The 20,034-nt window shown below is 57.1% G+C and overlaps 1 protein-coding gene across 2 annotated transcripts in view; it reads left to right on the top strand.

Annotated features, from left to right (window-relative positions):
• Positions 1-18,241, top strand: part of SPTBN2 (spectrin beta, non-erythrocytic 2) — a 29,138-nt gene extending 10,897 nt beyond the window's left edge. The window contains exons 12-36 of one of the 2 annotated variants that reach the window (XM_079930774.1): positions 206-359; positions 588-1,458; positions 3,074-3,211; positions 3,551-4,307; positions 4,996-5,198; positions 5,542-5,632; positions 5,875-6,021; positions 8,291-8,554; positions 9,770-9,994; positions 10,249-10,338; positions 10,691-10,951; positions 11,032-11,162; positions 11,372-11,576; positions 12,206-12,580; positions 13,269-13,513; positions 13,609-13,747; positions 14,028-14,112; positions 14,525-14,721; positions 15,055-15,197; positions 15,287-15,362; positions 15,446-15,496; positions 15,935-16,155; positions 16,410-16,583; positions 17,039-17,081; positions 17,410-18,241. In XM_079930774.1, coding sequence (XP_079786900.1) covers positions 206-359; positions 588-1,458; positions 3,074-3,211; positions 3,551-4,307; positions 4,996-5,198; positions 5,542-5,632; positions 5,875-6,021; positions 8,291-8,554; positions 9,770-9,994; positions 10,249-10,338; positions 10,691-10,951; positions 11,032-11,162; positions 11,372-11,576; positions 12,206-12,580; positions 13,269-13,513; positions 13,609-13,747; positions 14,028-14,112; positions 14,525-14,721; positions 15,055-15,197; positions 15,287-15,362; positions 15,446-15,496; positions 15,935-16,155; positions 16,410-16,583; positions 17,039-17,081; positions 17,410-17,643 — 5,520 coding nt within the window. In that variant the 3' untranslated portion in view covers positions 17,644-18,241. The remainder of the gene's footprint in view (positions 1-205; positions 360-587; positions 1,459-3,073; positions 3,212-3,550; positions 4,308-4,995; positions 5,199-5,541; positions 5,633-5,874; positions 6,022-8,290; positions 8,555-9,769; positions 9,995-10,248; positions 10,339-10,690; positions 10,952-11,031; positions 11,163-11,371; positions 11,577-12,205; positions 12,581-13,268; positions 13,514-13,608; positions 13,748-14,027; positions 14,113-14,524; positions 14,722-15,054; positions 15,198-15,286; positions 15,363-15,445; positions 15,497-15,934; positions 16,156-16,409; positions 16,584-17,038; positions 17,082-17,409) is intronic. The other variant, XM_079930775.1, reaches the window with a different exon arrangement.
• The last annotated feature ends 1,793 nt before the right edge of the window (positions 18,242-20,034 follow it).

Consider the following 20,034-nt stretch of genomic DNA (forward strand, 5'->3'; position numbering starts at 1 on the left):
ATGTGTGTGAGTGAGGGCTGACAGCTGGGAGCATGTGTGCTCACCTGGGTGCAACACCTGGAGCCGCCCCAAGAGGTCGGGATGTGTGGTTGATCCAGGAAGATGGGACGAGGTTAGTGCCTGTGTGTGGCGGGGCAAGAGGCCTGACTGGGAGGGAACCGGGCGGCTCTCAGACGGCCATCGACATGCTGCGTGCGCCCCGCAGGGCCGGCTGCAGTCCCAGGACCTGGGCAAGCATCTGGCTGGAGTGGAGGACCTGCTGCAGCTGCACGAGCTGGTGGAAGCCGACATTGCTGTACAGGCTGAGAGGGTGCGGGCCGTCAGCGCCTCTGCACTGCGCTTCTGCGACCCAGGAAAAGGTGAAAACCGGGAGGGGGAGGAACTGGAGAAGAGGTGGGGGGGCTGGGAAGGAGAACATTAAGAGCTGAAGCAGCAAGACTGGAAAAACCTGGGGACGGGAAAGATGATGGGTGGACGGTGGGCGACAGAGCTAAGAGGGTGGGGTGGGGGGATTCGTAACTAGGGGTGCACAGGGGGCAGGAGAGGGCTGGGCCACAGCTTTTGGCCCTCTGGTGTGACTGTTTCAGAGTACAAACCGTGCGACCCCCAGCTGGTGTTGGAGCGGGTGGCCGCCCTGGAGCAGAACTATGAGTCGCTGTGCAAGTTGGCAGCGGCTCGGCGGGCCCGGCTGGAGGAGTCCCGGCGACTCTGGCGCTTCCTCTGGGAGGTGGGCGAGACCGAGGCCTGGGTGCGGGAGCAGCAGCACCTGCTGGCCTCGGCAGAAACCGGCCGGGACCTGACCGGCGTCCTCCGCCTGCTCAACAAGCACACAGCCCTGCGAGGCGAGATGAGCGGCCGGCTGGGGCCCCTGAAGCTCACCCTGGAGCAGGGCCGGCAGTTAGTGGCCGAGGGCCACCCCGGGGCAGGCCAGGCCGCCGCCCGCACCGCTGAGCTCCAGGCGCAGTGGGAGAAGCTGGAGGCCCTGGCGGAGGAGCGTGCCCAGCGGCTCGCCCAGGCCGCCAGCCTCTACCAGTTCCAGGCGGACGCAAACGACATGGAGGCCTGGCTGGTGGACGCGCTGCGCCTGGTGTCCAGCCCCGAGCTGGGGCACGACGAGTTCTCCACGCAGGCCCTGGCCCGGCAACATCGGGCCCTGGAGGAAGAGATCCGAGGCCACCGGCCCACCCTGGACACCCTGAGGGAGCAGGCCGCGGCCCTGCCTCCCGTGCTGAGCCGCGCACCTGAGGTGCAGGGCCGGCTGCCCGCCCTGGAGAGGCACTACGAGGAGCTGCTGGCCCGCGCGGGCGAGCGCGCACGTGCCCTGGAGGCGGCCCTGGCGCTCTACACCATGCTCAGCGAGGCGGGGGCCTGCGGGCTCTGGGTGGAGGAGAAGGAGCAATGGCTAAACGGGCTCGCCCTGCCTGAGCGCCTGGAGGACCTGGAGGTCGTGCAGCAAAGGTGGGCCCCGCTCACGCCCCGCCCTCCCGAGTGGCCTTGAGTTTGGGGCCAGTGTATAGGGTGGCCCCCATGTGGTGGTGTGTGGTGGGTGCCACCATGAACTGCCTGCTCTGGCTACATCCATCCTTTGGAGTCTTGCCAGTCGTCCGGTTTCTGCTTTAATGAGAAACGTTAAATAGCCTCAGAAATAGAAACATTATGCCGCAAACTCCTATACAGCCCTCACCCAAATTCAGTCATCATCAGTATCTTGCTCTGTTTGATTAATTGTCCTTTTCAAAAGCAAATCCCCAGTATTAACGTTTCACCTCTGTATTCTCCAGGAGCACAGAAATTTGCAATATGAGTACACTATTTTGTAATTGTGTGTGCAGGCTTACACTAGCTAAGGCTTTGAAGTTATAAACCTTTTAGACAGAGACACTGATTAACCCCTCGTGAAGTAGCTTTATTTACAGAATAAGAAATCCTAAAATAATTTAGAAATGATGTTTTTCTTATCGAACCACACACAATACCATTATCACATAAAACAAAATTAGCAATTCCTTGATATCACCTACTACTCAATCTTCTTTTTCCTTCTATTGGTTTACTTATTTATTTATTTATTTTTCTTTTTTGGCTGCGTCGGGTCTTAGTTGCGGTACTCGGGATCATCTTTCGTTGTGGCGCACGGGCTTCTCCCTAGTTCTGGCATGCGGGTTTTCTCTTTCCAGTTGTGGCGCACGGGCTCAATAGTTGAGGCGCGCGGGCTTAGCTGCCCTGTGGCGTGTGGGATCTTAGTTCCCTGACCAGGGATGGAACCCGCGTCCCCTGCATTGGAAGGCAGATGCTTTACCACTGGACCACCAGGGGAGTCCCTACTACTCAATCTCTAGTCACATTTCCTGGTGGTCTTAAAAATGTAATTAAAGATGTTTTGTTGCTTTTTTCAATATATCCCATGACAGGAGTCAGAAACCCCTATGCCAGATACAGCCTCTGCCTGTTTTTGTAAATAAAGCTTTATTGGAACATAGCCATGCCCATTCATTTGCATGTCATCCCTGTGTCTGCTTTTGCACTAAAACAGCAGAGCTGAATATTCGTGATAAAGACCGAATGGCTCACAAAACCTAAAATATTTATTACGTGGCCCATTTGCAGACTCTGCTCTATGAGAATATGAAATGTTCCAGGAGAAGTTATGCTTCACATCTTTATCACTTAAATTTTTCTCGTTATCAACTCATTTTTTAACACATATTAGTAAGGTGAGACCCAGGTAGGCAGCTAAGGGGTGAGTCCCAGGAGGAATAAGGGAGGTTCTGCTGAAGGGGGAAGGCCTGTGCCAGGGATTAGTTTGACTTGTTGTCCAGCTGGTCCTCACCTTTAATTTTTACCATGTTTTTGAACCACTCTAGAGATGACAGTTTTTCTACTTGTCTGGGGGGAGTTGGGGGCTCCCCCTTGATCCACAGATGCTATGAACCATGTAGGGAAGAGGTGCAGAGGCTCCTGTCAATAAGCCTCATGTTGACGGAGAGGAGTTCTCGTGGGCATGCATCTAAGGGAGGTGGACCAGCGCACCGCTGCTTCCCACCACTCATGCCCAGCTCTTCCACCCCATCAGGTTCGAGACCCTGGAGCCTGAAATGAACGCCCTTGCAGCGCGAATTACTGCTGTGAATGACATCGCAGAGCAGTTGCTGAAGGCCAACCCCCCGGGGAAGGACAGCATTGTCAACACCCAGAAGCAGCTCAACCACAGGTGGGGTGAGAAAGGATGCAGCAGACAGGACGGCAGCTGGAAGAGAGTTCTGTAGGGCATGGGAGGGAGGCTAAAATGAGGAGGGAAAGCCATCTGAAATATGTCGGACGGGGGTGGTGATGAAAGAGATGGAAGTGGGGTAAAGGTCGTCTGAAGGGGCTGGTGCCTGGACAGGGAGCAGACAAGAGGGGTCACGGAAAGATGAGTGGGGAGCAGGCTCTCTAAACAGCAGAAGCAGGCGGTAGGTTATACCAAGGGCGAGAGAGCAGGAAGAAGCTTCCCATCTACCTGCACAGGGCGGGAAAGCTGAGCAGCTCCGGACACTCCCTCTGCCCTCAGGTGGCAGCAGTTTCGGTCCCTGGCGGACGGCAAGAAGGCAGCTCTGACGTCAGCCCTGAGCATCCAGAACTACCACTTAGAGTGCACAGAGACCCAGGCCTGGATGAGAGAAAAGACCAAGGTCATCGAGTCCACCCAGGGCCTGGGCAATGACCTGGCCGGGGTGCTGGCGCTGCAGCGTAAGCTGGCCGGCACCGAGAGGGACCTGGAGGCCATCGCTGCCCGGGTGGGCGAACTGACCCGAGAGGCAAATGCCCTGGCTGCTGGCCACCCCGCCCAAGCCCCTGCCATCAGCGCCCGGCTTGGAGAGGTGCAAGCCGGCTGGGAGGACCTCAGGGCCACCATGCGGCGACGAGAGGAGTCGCTGGGCGAGGCGCGGCGGCTGCAGGACTTCCTGCGCAGCTTGGATGACTTCCAGGCCTGGCTCGGCCGCACGCAGACCTCCGTGGCCTCTGAAGAAGGGCCGGCCACCCTGCCTGAGGCAGAGGCCCTCCTGGCCCAACATGCAGCCCTGCGGGGAGAGGTGGAGCGGGCCCGGAGCGAGTACAGTCAGCTTCGGGCCGTGGGTGAGGAGGTGACCCGGGACCAGGCCGATCCCCAGTGCCTCTTCCTACGGCAGCGACTCGAAGCGCTGGGAACCGGCTGGGAGGAGCTGGGCCGCATGTGGGAGAGCCGACAAGGCCGTCTTGCCCAGGCCCATGGCTTCCAGGGGTTCCTGCGAGATGCTCGCCAGGCCGAGGGCGTGCTCAGCAGCCAGGTAAGAGTCCGGGGGGCAAAGTCCCAACCAGGAAAAAGTGGGAAATAGGGACCAAAGGAATGTGAAGGAGTGGTGGATGAGGAGGTAAACGCAGCACATGGAGTAGGTGAGGGAACAGGATGGGCAGGGAGAACACATTAAAAAAAAAATACGGGGGCTTCCCTGGTGGCTCAGTGGTTGAGAGTCCGCCTGCCGATGCAGGGGACACGGGTTCGTGCCCCGGTCCGGGAAGATCCCACATGCCGCAGAGCAGCTGGGCCCATGAGCCATGGCCGCTGAGCCTGCGCGTCCGGAGCCTGTGCTCCGCGACGGGAGAGGCCACAACAGTGAGAGGCCAGCGTACCGCAAAAAAAAAAAAAAAAAAAAAAGGGAGTAAAAAAAAAAAAAGATGTAAACATAACTTACCAAAACTGACTAGAGAAGAAATAGAAAACCTGGCTTGTCATATAACAGAAATGTAATCAGCAGCTATAAATAAGATGGAACACGACTTGGAGTGTTAAAGTCCCTCCAGCCCAGCTCCGTTCTAACTTTCTGAGACTCCCACATAATCAGGCACCATCCCTCTGTCTTCAGAGCCAGAGTCTGCCTGTCCCTACCTGGTTGGCTTCCATGTCTCAGATGGGCCCTTTGGTAGGTTCCTTCTGAGAGGTTGAGAAATGAGCTCGGTATCTCCCCTCCCACACAGGAATATGTTTTGTCTCACACGGAGATGCCGGGGACACTCCAGGCTGCTGATGCCGCCATTAAAAAACTGGAAGACTTCATGAGCACCATGGATGCCAACGGTGAGCGGATCCGCGGGCTCCTGGAAGCCGGGCGCCAGCTGGTGTCTGAGGGCAACATCCATGCCGAGAAGATCCAAGAGAAGGCAGACTCCATAGAGAGGAGGTATGATGAGGACAGTGGGCAAATGAGGGTCCCTAAAGGGGACCAGGTGAAAACAGGATGAACGTGGCACTCAGACCGACAGATGGGGGTGGGGAGCTGACAAAAAGCAGAGGAGGAAAAACCAAGTGGTCCGAGAGGGACTGAGTCACAGGCGGGGAAGTTCCGCCTCCCCGAAGTCTCCTAGGGTAGCTGGACACTGGGCCTCAGGGTTGCTGGGTTGACTTGTAGCGCTCCCGGAAGGTATTGTCCCCAGAGGAGGAGGACTGAGGGCTTCTAGGTTAGTTAGACGGTCATAACTCTTTCATAGCAAGTTCAAGGGCTTCACAGGGGCCTGTCATTACAGACACAAGAAGAATCAAGAAGCAGTGCAGCAGCTTTTGGGCCGTCTTCGGGACAACCGAGAGCGGCAGCGTTTCTTACAAGACTGTCACGAGGTGAGGCTCTCAGTCCCCCATGTCGCCTCTGACGTTCCCTAGCCACCCTTTCCCACAACGCCCTCGCTCTCTGAGCCTGGAGTCAGTCCACTGCAGTGTCACCTGAGCATGTGAATCCCTGCCTGGCTTCTCCCCACATCCCCCACCTCCCCCGACTCACCCTCGCCCCCTTCCCGCTTCACACTTCCCTCTCTCTGAAGTGTATTCTGCCCTTCTCCATCCCTGCTCCATGATCGGTCCAGCTGAAACTCTGGATTGATGAGAAGATGCTGACAGCCCAGGACGTGTCCTATGATGAGGCCCGCAACCTGCACACCAAGTGGCAGAAGCACCAGGCGTTCATGGCCGAGCTGGCCGCCAACAAGGACTGGTTGGACAAGGTGGACAAGGTGAGCAATGGGACGGGGGCAGCAAGAAGGAAGCCTTTGGAACCTCCTCCCTTCAGCGTCCCAGCCGCAGTGCAGGGGAGGGTCCTGGCTTCAGGATCTGGTTTAGAGATCATGGAGCCCTTGGTGCCAAACTTCCAAGGTGGAAAGAAATGGTCTGGGGAGCAAATGTCTTAGGTCAATGGGACAGTGACTCCAGAACTTTGAGAAAAGGCAAATTAGTACGGAGCCAGACTGCAGCTTTGGGTCAGCACGATATCTATTCCTGGTCCAGAGCAGGAGGGCACTCTTCAGTGGGGTCATCAAACTTCTCTAAAGGGCCAGGCGGAAAATACCTTAGGCTTTGCAGGCCACGCAGTTTCTGCTGTTATTACTCAACTCTGCCAGTGTGGTGCCAAATCAGCCACAGGGAATACATAAACGAATGAGTGTAGCTGGGTTCCAATAAAGCTTTATTTATAAAAACAGGTGGTGGGCCAGATTTGGCCCTCGGGCCACAGTTTGCCAACCTCGTTTTTGAGTCTTGCTTTCCTGGTATTTGGTCTCCCACCCAGCTCTGCCTCAAGAGCTGAGCACAGGCAAAACTTAATTTCTACTCAGCAAGTATTCCTGGACAACATCCTGTGTGCTCAGCACTCTTCTAGGTGCTGCAAGGTATATAAAAAGATGCTTTCCTTCCCTCAAGGGCATGACGGTTGGGAAGAGGAAGAGACCAGTGTGGATCCAGTTTCTCCATTTGTTCAGCAAATATTTACTTTGTGCTACTCTGTACAAGGCCTTGTATTAGGCACTGAGTGGGGAACAAAGGTGATTCCATTGCAGGCTTCACCCTCGAGGAATGACACAGGAGCCAGGATATGAGACATGTACACAAACAGCTAAAGTCAATCCAAAGCAGAATATAACAAATATAATGAGAGAGCCTGATAAAGCCTGGGCACTAAGGAGAGAGGAGACGTGGGAATCCTAGAAGCAGGGGCCAGCGGGGCAGTCCATGAAGGACGAGGAGAATTTGGACAGGCAGAGGTGTTGAGGGAAAGATGTTTCTTGGTAGAGAAACCAGAAACCAGGGGTGTGGAAGTGGGGCGCCTGTCCAGGAGCAAGGGCGTAAGTCCTTCTGGCAGGAGCACAGAATGCGTGAAGCGGCCATGGAAGGAAAGGTGGGAAAAGCCTGCCAGACCGGGTCATGAAAAGCCCCGATCACCACGTAAGGACTGTGCATCAGAGTGGATTGTGCCGACGGTTGGTAAAGTTCCCCAGTGGTGCTCTTCATCCTGGCCTGAAGGCAGTGTCTTGGTTTGTGTTCCCCTGGAAGCAAGGCTTCCGGTGCAGGACACTTCCACGGGAGGTGATCACAGGAATGCCAGTAGCGGGTGGGGAGGTGAGGCGGAGAAGGGAAGGTAGTCAGTGAAGGGTCCACTGCCATGCCAGTCACCCCAGTGGGCACCTGACACTCAGTCCTCATGGGACACCTGGGCGACGGTGTGGAACATGCGTGAGTTATCCCAACCAAAGCAAGGACTCCCAGCGTTGGTCCACCAATGCCCTGGCTGTCGCTGGTTGAGGACTGCTTCTGGGGGCATAACTCCCTGGCACTTCCAGGCCACCTTGCGTACAGATCAAGTCACGCTGCCCTCACCTCCCCAGAAACCAAAGTCCTCAAGCAGAAGAGCTGGGAGTGGGGAAACCAGGTGAGTCACTTGCCGTAGTTCAGGTGAGAGGTAATGAGCTGAGAAACACAAAATGATGGCGGATAACACAATAGCACGTGCAATATGACACTGAAAACCACAAGCACCAGGGAACTCAAAATAAGGAGAGAGCGCACTGGCCTCTTAACTGAGACAAAGTTGTATTGTTTCTTTTTTTTGCGGTACGCGGGCCTACTCACTGTTGTGGCCTCTCCTGTTGCGGAGCACAGGCTCCGGACACGCAGGCTCAGCGGCCATGGCTCACGGGCCCAGCCGCTCCGCGGCACGTGGGATCTTCCCGGACCGGGGCACGAACCCGTGTCCCCTGCATCGGCAGGCGGACTCTCAACCACTGCGCCACCAGGGAAGCCCTGAGACGAGGTTTGATGGGACCTTGAGGAAGGAGTAGGGTTTACTCAGCAGTGAGGGTAGGAGAGCTTAGAAAGCTTGGAGAACACCCAAGAACTCGGTAGGATAGCCCTTACTTCAGGTCTCCTGCCCTCTAGGTCCCTGTTCTGCTATCGGCTCGTGTTCAGTGGTATCTAATTCTGACACTGACCCCTTCTTTGTCCCACACCCAGGAAGGGCGGGAGCTGACTCTGGAGAAGCCGGAGCTGAAAGCTCTGGTGTGGGAGAAGCTAGACGACCTGCACAGGCGCTGGGACGAGCTGGAGACCACCACCCAGGCCAAAGCCCGCAGCCTCTTTGATGCCAACCGAGCTGAGCTGTTTGCCCAGAGCTGCTCTGCCCTGGAGAGCTGGCTGGAGAGCCTGCAGGCCCAGCTGCACTCCGACGACTACGGCAAGGACCTCACCAGCGTCAACATCCTGCTCAAGAAGCAGCAGGTACACGGCGGGCCTTTGGTGGGACTGGTGAACAGCAGAAGAAACGAGGGGGGAGTCAGTAGCTCTTGAGATTCACGAGACCATCCTCAGCCCTCGCAGACAGCGTCTTCACTGGTATTTCTCAAGGCGACTTCCACGGGCCACCAATGTCAGAATCTCTGGGAGTGTGTGTCAGTCAGAGTAAAGTCGGGAGACAGAAACCACACTCAAACTTGAACAAGGAAACTTTAGTGAAAAGAACTACTAACTAATAAAAGAGGGTTACCTGCCAGTGGGGTAAAGAGAACTCCAAAACAGGGATCAGAAGACATTTTTCTGTAAAGGGCCAAATAGTATTTTGAGCTTTGAGGGTCATACGGTCTCTGTCACAACTGTTCAACTCTGTCCTCCTCGGGTAAAAACATCGACCATAGTCGATGCGTAAAAGACTGGTGTGGCTGTGTGCCAATAAAACTTGATTTACAAAACCCAGCCAGGGGCGGGGTTTGCTGACCGCTGGTCTAAAGAATGCAGGAATAGCACGTGTAGGGAGCAGCTACTGCCTCTAGGACTGAGGAGGGGGCGCCCAGGAAGGAATGGGATGCCCTCCCCCTACCCCAAGGCTGAGTTTCAGACCTCACTGGTGAAGGCAGAGGCCCGCTGGATGGCGTAGAAATTTGATGGAGTGTCACAGACCAGAGCAGGTCTGAATCTGGCAGGCCAAGGCTGGCCATCAGGAAGTTGCCACTGAGATGCCAGCAAAACCTGCTGGAGGGTGAGGGCCACCGGGTCTCCTGCACACCGCGGGCAGTTGTACCGTAGGAGCAAGAAGGAAAGCACACTGGAACCGTAGCTAGAAGCCTCCGCCTCGCCTGTGCATCCAGGTGTCCCTCCAGCGCCCTCTACGGACAAGGCCTAGTGTTGCACCAGCTGGCAAAGGAGAAATATTTACAGGGTCCAGTTCCAGTGACTCAAAATGGGCAAAGATGGACTTGGACCTGAGATGGATTGGGGACTGAGAGACAGTAAATTGATAGCTAGCACAGTTCTCACACCCCCTGGATTCTCATATATATTAAAGTTTGAGATCCACTGATGTAGGCCATGAAGAGATACTCTCCCTGGGCTGAGCCCCAGGGATAAGAATTCATGATTGGCTCGATATAGACCAGTGTCTCCGCTGAGTTTGAAGGTGGAGGCACGGTGATAACACCTCCTTCCTCTTCCGGTTGGCAGATGCTGGAAAGGGAGATGGCTGTGCGAGAGAAGGAGGTGGAAGCAATCCAGGCACAGGCAAAAGCTCTGGCCCAGGAAGACCAGGGTGCAGGGGAGGTGGAGAGGACCTCGCGGGCTGTGGAGGAGAAGTTCAGGGCCCTGTGCCAGCCCATGAAGGAGCGTTGCCGGCGCCTGCAAGCCTCTCGCGAGCAGCACCAGTTCCACCGGGACGTGGAGGATGAGATCGTGAGTCTCCGGCGCCTGGGACGGGGCTGCCTTTGGCTCTCTAATCTCCTTCTTGGATGCTGGGGGGAATGCCAGCAGTGCTCTGTTTTCTCTTCCCTTTGGCACTGAAAGTCAACCCTCTAGGGACACCCTCTAGGTCCCTTGGCCCCAGAACCGGGAGCCCTAGAAAACCTTCCCCCAGGAGTCCCCACTATCCAACCCCTAGCTCGGACTTTGCCCTCCGGACCTCCACTAACCCCCACTTTCGTATCCAGTTGTGGGTGACGGAGCGGCTGCCCGTGGCTAGCTCCATGGAGCATGGCAGGGACCTGCCCAGTGTCCAGCTCCTCATGAAGAAAAACCAGGTGAGGCAGAGGCTAAAGGCGGAAGAAAGGGTCCCAAGAGCCTCCCCAGACTTGAAAGTGTGTTTTCTTAAGAACTGGGGTTCCTCTGGCTCCCCCTGGTTGCTGGGTGTAACCCTAGACTTCAGTGGTTCACCTTTCCTCACCTCGGGAGGGTGGGTTCCCCTGATGGGAGATCGTGTGGACTGAAGGGGCGTCATGGGCCAGAAAAGAGGGGAGGTGAGAGGACGCAGGGAGGATGAGAAACAATGGTGTGAAGGGGGGCTTGCTGTTGAGTAAGCGTAAGGGGGGGATGTCGGGTGAGGGGGTCCCTCGGCAAGCCTTTCAGCGTCTCCTCCTCTGTCGCCACGGACAGACCCTGCAGAAGGAGATCCAGGGCCACGAGCCGCGGATCGCGGACCTAACGGAGCGACAGCGCGCTCTGGGTGCGGCGGCAGCAGGCCCGGAGCTGGCTGAGCTACAGGAAATGTGGAAGCGCCTGGGCCACGAGTTGGAGCTTCGAGGGAAGCGACTGGAGGAGGCCCTGCGGGCCCAGCAGTTCTACCGCGACGCCGCGGAGGCAGAGGCCTGGATGGGCGAGCAGGAGTTACACATGATGGGCCAGGAGAAGGCCAAGGTGAGAGCCAGACCAGAGCTCAGGCTACGGCTTTCCTCCCCCCTCCCCCTACTCTCTGCTGCCACTCTCCCCTCCCCCAGGACGAGCTGAGTGCCCAGGCAGAGGTGAAGAAGCATCAGGTATTGGAACAAGCCCTGGCCGACTACGCCCAGACCATCCACCAGCTGGCAGCCAGCAGCCAAGACATGATTGATCACGAGCACCCAGAGAGGTGAGCATAGCACCTGGACCCCCAGGCCAGTCCCTGGGGGAGAGGGGAGCCAGTTCCAGAAAGGCCCAGAGATTGCAGAGCCTTCCGTACTGCATGTGTACAGGACCATCTAGAAAGCTGGAGAAGCAGGGACTTGGCAAGCAGTTGGGGGGCAGGACTCTCTGGGATAGACTAGGGGTCAGAGCAGTGTGTCCTCCCCTCCCCCGCAGCACGCGCATATCGATCCGCCAAGCCCAGGTGGACAAGCTGTACGCCAGCCTGAAGGAGCTGGCGGGAGAGCGACGGGAGCGCCTGCACGAGCACCTGCGTCTGTGCCAGCTCCGCCGGGAGCTGGACGACCTGGAGCAGTGGATCCAGGAGCGCGAGGTGGTGGCAGCCTCGCACGAGCTGGGCCAGGACTACGAGCACGTGACTGTGAGTGCGGGGAGGACAGCGGCCACAGGTGGGCTCCGGGAAGGGTAGACTAGCACTTCATCCTGTCCCAGGTAGCATCGGGTGCTGTCTGGCTGTCCACCAGTGCCCCTGGGAGACTAGCACTTCATCCTGGGCGGAGCACCAAGGGGCAGGGGTGCAAGACCAGGTCGTGCAGACGCTGTCCTCTGGGTTCTGAGATATTTAATTGGGAGAATCGTGCAGAAAGGAGGACGTGGGGCTGCGCATAGACGCGGGCCAAAAGGAAATGACCGATCACTGTTTTCCAGTAGACCTCACCAGTACACTGGGGACTTGAGATTCCTCCCCACGGTTTGGGGGTTGGACACTCACTGGTGCCGAGATATGGACCATAGTTAGGGTATCCTTGTCTGAAGACTCAAGGTTCCAAGTACCCCTTTGCTGGGGGCTGGAGGCTGGGCGTGTCAGTCAATTCCAGGGTCAGTGGGAACCAGTTGCTTCTGCTGCCTAACTCAGCCCTGCTGAAGAAATCTGTTTTGGCCCATGTGGCCCAGGGAAAGAAGTGGGTTCTCAGTCTGGGGTGAAAGGACTTGCCCCGCAAGTCAGGGACCACATCACAGTGCTGTCCGTGCAACCGCTTCCTCTGCCAGATGCTCCGGGACAAATTCCGAGAGTTCTCCCGGGACACGAGCACGATCGGCCAGGAGCGCGTGGACAGCGCCAATGCCTTGGCCAACGGGCTCATCGCCGGGGGCCACGCCACCCGGGCCACGGTGGCTGAGTGGAAGGACAGTCTCAACGAGGCCTGGGCTGACCTGCTCGAGCTGCTGGACACGCGGGGTCAGGTGCTGGCAGCTGCACACGAGCTGCAGCGCTTCCTGCACGGTGCGCGCCAGGCCCTGGCGCGGGTGCAGCACAAGCAGCAGCAGCTTCCAGACGGGACCGGCCGGGACCTCAACGCTGCCGAGGCCCTGCAGCGCCGACACTGTGCCTTTGAGCACGACATCCAGGCCCTCAGCGCCCAGGTCTGACTCAAGCATGGGTGGAGGCAGGGGGGAGGGATGAGGGGGCTTAGAGGAGACTCCGTGGGGAACATGGGGAGGCTGGAGGGGTCGCATCCTCTGCAGGGCCACGTAGGGATGACGTTAGGATGGTTCCAGGAAACCGTCTCTGGCCAGGGGACATCTAGCCACCCCGTCCACACCTGTAATGACAAGGCTTTTTGAGGGCCCGTGACATTTTCACGTGGTCCTGGTGGGTAGAAGATTCTTCATGGTGTACTAAAACCCATCTGTTGGTCCCACTCAGGTGTTAGACCTACACAAAATAAGCATAGATCCTTCCCGCAGCCATTTAAACCCGGTCGGCCCCCCACCGAAGTCCCTTCTTCAGGCCGAAAATCTCACTCTAGCAATCTCTGAGGTCCCCCACGAGCTGGACAGGCCTCTGAAAGCTCGCCGGCTAGTGACCCTTTTAAAGGGTTGATCCCCAGGTTAAGCCCAGGCCCCCTGGTAAGACCCTACAGGGCAGAGTATGACAGGGCTTACTCTGGACTCCAGCTCTCATCTTTCCCAGCACCCCCCTCCCACTCCTCCCCCTGCTTCTCCGGCTGGTAAAATGGGCAGGAGCTGTTGAGCAGAGGTCAGGACTGAGGAAGGTTGCAGCCCCTCAGAGTCTCCCAACTCTGCCTGACTTTGACCTGGGCCCCGGCAGGCCCAGCAGGTGCAGGATGACGGCCACCGGCTCCAGAAGGCCTACGCCGGAGACAAGGCCGAGGAGATCGGCCGCCACATGCAGGCCGTGGCCGAGGCCTGGGCGCAGCTTCAGGGAAGCTCTGCTGCCCGCCGCCAGCTGCTGCTGGACACCACGGACAAGTTCCGCTTCTTCAAGGCTGTCCGGGAGCTGATGCTGTGGATGGACGGAGTGAACCTGCAGATGGATGCCCAGGAGCGGCCCCGGTGAGGCCCACAGAGCCTGGCGGCCTCCGGGGGTTATGGGCTGGTGGCCGGGATAGGGTTGTGGGCAGCGGGTGATGTGGTCTCCGTGCCCCCAGGGATGTTTCCTCCGCAGACCTGGTCATCAAGAACCACCAAGGCATCAAGGCGGAGATAGAGGCCAGGGCTGACCGCTTCTCCTCTTGCATCGACATGGGACAGGGGCTGCTCGCCAGGAGCCACTACGCGGCTGAGGAGGTGGGTGAGGCCTGGGCGTAGCCGGGCGCCCTCACGGGGGAGGGCTGAATGCTGATTTCTCCTCTGAGTCTTCCTGCTTCCTTTCATTCTTTCTTTGCAGAAACCTTTCACCTTCCCCTTAGTGCTGTTCAGGGATCTCCCCATTCTGTCTTTCTCCCAGAACTGTCTGCCTCTTGAAATCAGAAATCACTGGTTCCCCCATGTGAGACCCCCAGGGACCCTGGCAAGGCCCCTCTGGGTGCTAACTCGCATCTCCCGCCCCCACCCCGCCCCAACCCAGATCTCAGAGAAGCTGTCTCAGCTTCAGGCACGGCGCCAGGAGACAGCTGACAAGTGGCAGGAGAAGATGGACTGGCTGCAGCTTGGTGAGCCGCTGTAGGAAACTGAGGGCTCCAGGCCCTGGGTGGTGAGGGAGCAGCTGGGGGTCTTGCACCAGCTCCAGGCTCTGGGCGGTGAGGGAGCGGCTGGGGGTCTTGCACCGGCTCCAGGCTCTGGGCGGTGAGGGAGCGGCTGGGGGTCTTGCACCGGCTCCAGGCTCTGGGCGGTGAGGGAGCGGCTGGGGGTCTTGCACTCTGTAGTTTCCAGAGTAGGTGAGACCAGGAATCTGGGGCATGGAATTCAAGGCCCCCACCCTTGGCACTGCCTGGCTCTGCCCTAAGCTCCTGCTCTGGGGCAGTGGCTTTCTCTGTGCCCCTGTGCTTGAAGCTGCTGTGGCTATAATACCCTGTCGTTGCCCACCCTGATTTGCCACCTCCCTGCAACCCCCAATCCCTGCAGTTTTGGAGGTGCTCGTGTTTGGGAGAGACGCAGGTATGGCGGAGGCCTGGCTGTGCAGCCAGGAGCCGTTGGTGCGAAGTGCTGAGCTGGGTTGCACAGTCGATGAAGTCGAGAGCCTCATCAAGCGGCACGAAGCCTTCCAGAAGTCCGCAGTGGCCTGGGAGGAGCGCTTCAGCGCACTGGAGAAGCTCACGGCGGTGAGGGCTACAGGACCCCAGGAGTACCGGCCCCATCCCACTGCCCCAGACTCTGCGCGCTCTCCTGCTTGAAGAAGGCATTTCTTCTCTTCCCATTGCCCCAGCATCTCCCAGATGTGAGCCAAGAGTGCCCTGTTGTCACCTCAGCTTTAGGAGCCATCCGTTTCCCTGGGTGGCACTAAGAGACACCATCCCCCCCATAACTCCTAATCCCCGCCCTCATCTGGAATTATAGTCTCCATTCTTCCTGTTTCATCAGACTAGAGCTGAGACATTTCAGCTTTCCCCAATGCCTGGGACCTTCCATGCTCTGACCTCAGAAATTTTTGACAGCTGGAGGAGCAGGAGAAGGAGCGGAAAAGAAAGAGGGAGGAAGAGGAACGGAGGAAACAGCCCCCTGCCCCAGAGCCCACAGCCAGTGTGCCTGAAGGGGCCCTGCTGGACAGCCAGACAGCTCCCGATGCTACCTGGGACAGGTGAGAGGTGGGACACTTCGGGGAGGAAGTGGGGCCTGAGCCAGAGCAACACACAGACTTCACGTTCTCTGTCACCTCTGCCGTTCCAGAGCCCAGCCTCGCCTGCCAGCACCCTCACAGCCAGCCAGCGTGAACGGCGTCTGCACAGATGCGGAAGCCCCACAGGTGACTCCTGCTGCCCCAAGCGCCCCCATCAGAATCTGAGCCCCTCCCCTTGCACATCTGCTTACAGCGTCTTGTCCTTGTAGCCCCTGGTGGAACAACAGAGACTTGAGCAGGGCAGCTTCCCAGAAGGGCCTGTGAGTTTCTCCTGGAGGTGTGGGTATCGATAACTGGGAGATATGGGATGAAATGGGGGTGTGAGCTGGGCGGTGGGGACAGCGGGGTCAGGAGAGGGCAGAGACTCAGAGGAAACGTGGAGGTGGCAAGACCAGCTCATGGACTTCCAGCTTTGCGACCTGCAGGCTAGGTGTCTCCCATCTTATCTTTTTTGTTTGTTTGTTTTTTGCGTTACACGGGCCTCTCACGCTGTGGCCTCTGCGGAGCATGGGCTCGGGCTCCGGAAGCGCAGGCTCAGCGGCCGTGGCTCACTGGCCCAGCCGCTCTGCGGCATGTGGGATCCTCCTGGACTGGGGCACAAACCCGTGTCCCCTGCATCGGCAGGCGGACTCTCAACCACTGCGCCACCAGGGAAACCCCCATCTTATCTTTTGACACAGACACCATTTTCTTCACAGGGGTCTGGTGCTGGGGACGAGGCCAATGGGCCACGGGGAGAGAAGCAGACCCGGACACGGGGCCCGACCCCTCCTATAATGCCCCAGAGCAGGTCATCCGAGTCAGCCCGGGTTGCCACCTTGCCCACCCGCGGCCCGGAGCTCTCTGCCCAAGAACAGATGGAGGGGCTGCTGTGCCGCAAACAGGAGATGGAGGCCTTTGGCAAGAAGGCCGCCAACAGGTACCGGGTCTGGTCGTGTGGTGCCTGCGGCCTCTGCGGCTCCTGCCTTCTGGAGAGGCTTGCCCAGAACCTCTTCCTAGACTGGGGCGGTGGGGGGTAGGACTCAGGAGCAGGTGGGGCCTCAGGTGAGGGCCGGGAGGGTGTAGAGACGATGGGCCCAATGACAGCCAAGCTGTTCCCAGGACGCCTGGCCCCTCAAAGTCCAGTCGGTCACCTGCGTCCCCTCCTCGTCACCTGCACCATGTCTCTCCCAGGTCATGGCAGAACGTGTACTGTGTCCTGCGGCGTGGGAGCCTTGGCTTTTACAAGGATGCTAAGGCAGCCAGTGCAGGAGTGCCGTACCACGGAGAAGTGCCTGTCAGCCTGGCCAGAGCCCAGGGCAGCGTTGCCTTTGATTATCGAAAGCGCAAGCATGTCTTCAAGCTGGGGTAGGAATGGAACGTGCCCTCGGGATGGGAGGGAAGGTCACAGTGATACAAGGCACAGGGGAGCCACTAGGGGACAGAGAGGTCAAGGAGGGAGAGGCGGGGGATCTGGCTGTATTCCACACTAAGGGGAGCCGAAGCACCAAGACGCAGGCCTGTCAAGCTGAAAAGTTATCCTGCCTGGGAGGTCTTGAGGCAGGATGCTGGCGCTCCCCTGTCTCCAGGTACCTCCGGGGGCCTGCCCCTGCCTGCCCCTGGTCCTCGGCAGCCAATCAGGAAGGATGTGCTTTGGCACAGTCCCGGGAATCTGAAGAACGTGCAGAACATGTCTGATCTGGCTCTGAGGTTCCCGGGCATGTTCTCCAGCCTGGTCTCTGGGTGATAGTGAGCTCTCACCAGCCCTGATCTGGCCAATCAGAGTCTCAGCTCTGCCCTGAAGTTTCTCTCTCTCCCAACAGCTTACAGGATGGGAAAGAATATTTATTCCAGGCCAAGGATGAGGTGAGCTGTCCCTTCTCCTCCCGTGTCCCCCTTCTCTCTGGGAAGTCTTAGAACCTCCAGATGCACATTTCTTTCTTCCCTCGCCTCTCTCTTTTTCCTTGTCTGAAGTGTCTCATTCTTCGATATCAGACAACCCACAATGTGCCAACTGGATGTTTGTGAAGGCCACACCAAAACATGTTCCCTCCCTTAAAGGGGTCTTTTTCTCTAGTGAGATGAGGCAGTCATCTCCACCTCCTCCTCTTCCACTTCCCCACTGTGGGCGAGCCAGCCACCCAAACATAGCATCCTCCAAGCTGACCAGTTGTCTTTCCGCGCCCCACTGCAGGCAGAGATGAGCTCGTGGCTGAGGGTGGTGAATGCAGCCATTGCCACTGCGTCCTCGGCCTCTGGAGAGCCTGAAGAGCCAGCGGTGCCCACTGCCACCCGGGGCATGACCCGGGCCATGACCATGCCCCCGGTATCACCGGTCGGGGCGGAGGGACCTGTCGTACTTCGCGGCAAGGATGGCAGAGAACGAGAGCGAGAAAAGCGCTTCAGCTTCTTCAAGAAGAACAAGTAGTTGGGGGCGAGACTCCCAGGCCAGCTGCCTCCCTCTGTCCAGGAAACTGCCAGGGACCGTCGACAGGGACCACCCTCTTGTCAGGACAACTGCCTGCTGCTAGGGTCTGTTGCCAAGGTCAACCCATCACCAGGAACTGTCTCTGGAGACAAGTCAGTGTCCCCAAGGGCAACCCTTCTCTTCTGCTATTTAATTCCAGACTGGTGGTGGGGCCCAGGCAACCCCCAATTCCACTCCCCCCCTTCTTCCCTCCTCCCCTAGCCTTACGCCTCTATCACCACCACAGCACAGCACCCTCTCCATAGGCCACGTGGGGAATGGCTGCCCCTGCCTCGGGGTCATTCTCCCGCCACAGCTAGGGCACGCCATCCAGTCCTTGCCCCTGGGGACCAGCCAGGAACCTCTCAGAGCTGAAGCAGGACCTGGGGGCAAGATTGCCAGATGACAGGTCAGAGACGCCGAAGCTCCCCCTTCCCATCCTCCCTCATCCTCTGACTCAAGCAGCCCCTCCATCTCCAGCAACTCTCAACAGCTTCCGGGTGTGAGTTGTTCAGGGGCAACCACGGCCTTGAGTCTGGCCAAGGAGGTGATTAAACAGCTCAGCTTCTCTTACTGCCTCTGGGTGTCTTTGCTTTCCTGACCACAAGCCTCTCTGCCCATGCCCCTGTTCTTCCTTCTGGCCCTGGTCTCCTGTGTGTCAGGTTTCCCGCTCTGCCCCCAGCATCCCGCCAAGAACCACATTATCCTGTGAGTCTCCTCATTTCCCCATGACAATGACCTCCTCTTTGCTGGGATGACCAATGTCAAACCTCTTTTCAGACCAAAGACGTTCACCATGATATTAACAAGCAGTATGGAGGCAGTGAATGACTGCTTCCCTGGTGCACAACTTTCTTCACTCGTGATTCTCTCAACTGTTTTCAAAAATGGAAGACAGCCTAGTCTCAGCCACTGCTCAGCCTGACAGCGGAGACTGGAGCATGTAGGTGGTGATTACCGACCCCCACCTTCTGTCTCAATAGAGAGGACCCCAACAGGGGATCGAGGGAGTTCAGACAGGGATCAGATAAGTAACAGGTTCCCAATCCACTGACCAATAGAATGAGATCACCCTGGGAAGCCACGAGATACATCCTAAGTGTGTAAACGAAAACACAGGAGAATGTATTTTAGATCCAGTGAAGTATAAAAAAAAGGAGCAGGGGGCTTTCCCTCTTGTCTCTGGCTCGGCAACTGGAGGTTTCAGGGCAATAGTATTTGCCTTGGTGGCCTCCTATAGGAAAAGCTTTGTTCTTTCACTACTTCCCATATACAAACAACCATTTCTTTTTGGGGCTCAGAGGTCTTTCCAGGAAAGCAGCCCCATCTTTAGCATAATCGGCCAAGGGCCCTGGCTGAGCAGACCCTGACTGTCATCAGCCGTGACAAAGACAGGGTCAGGTGTGTGCAGGCCCAGAACGTTTCCAAACATGAGTTGTGGTAGACCAGATAGTACACAGAATAATTATCCCTTTCTCTTAAGAAGAGCAGATTCAGTATGCCAAAGTAAACATGTGGATAATGTAACTGGAATAATCTGTCGTGGGAGTAAATAGAGTAATACATCAGCACTACACAGACACCTTCTTTTGTTCTTCAGGTATAACTGTAACATCTCCACCGTATGAAGGAAGAGAAAATCACGCATTGCGGCGTGCCCAGGGAATCTGGGTATTCGTACTCCTTGGTGACAAGCCTGTGGGTTGGGAGAGAAAGCAATAACTGGAGATTTTAGAAGGAAACGTATATGGGCGTGAGGAACCAATGGAGAAGTTATCATTTTAACTTGTAAATAGGGCAGCCAAGTGAAGCAGTCCTGCAGAATGCGGTCAGACATTGTGAATGGAGACGTAATAAAAATATGGTTTGAGCATTTATGAACACATGGTAGCTGAAGCTACCCGAGTCCAGGAATCCTTAAGGACAGGACATAGAAGAGGATAAGCATAAGCATAAGGTCAGGAAGCAAGTCTTGGGAGACACCTTCAGGAATGAGTGGAAGACAGGGAAAGTTCCAGGAAAGATGACAGAATGGAACGGAGTGACGGATATGAGGCAGATTAGAGCACAAAAATACAATAATGCGGCTTCCACAAATCAATGGGGAAATAGGGACAGATAAAAATGGATTAATTATTTAGAGAAAAATGTTTGCGTTCTTACCTAACCCCACCTCCAAGGGTGAACTCTAGATCTGTGCTATCTGGTATGGTAGCCACAGGCCATACGCGGCTACTAGCCACTTGATATGTGGCTAGTCCAAATTGAGATGTGCTGTAAGTGTAAAATGTTTTCCGGAGTTTGAAGACTGAAGAGGAGAAAAAAGAATTTAAAACATCTCAATAATTTTTA

This window comes from Stenella coeruleoalba (assembly GCF_951394435.1).
Source record: "Stenella coeruleoalba genome assembly, chromosome: 8".
NCBI classification, from domain to species: Eukaryota; Metazoa; Chordata; class Mammalia; order Artiodactyla; family Delphinidae; genus Stenella; species Stenella coeruleoalba.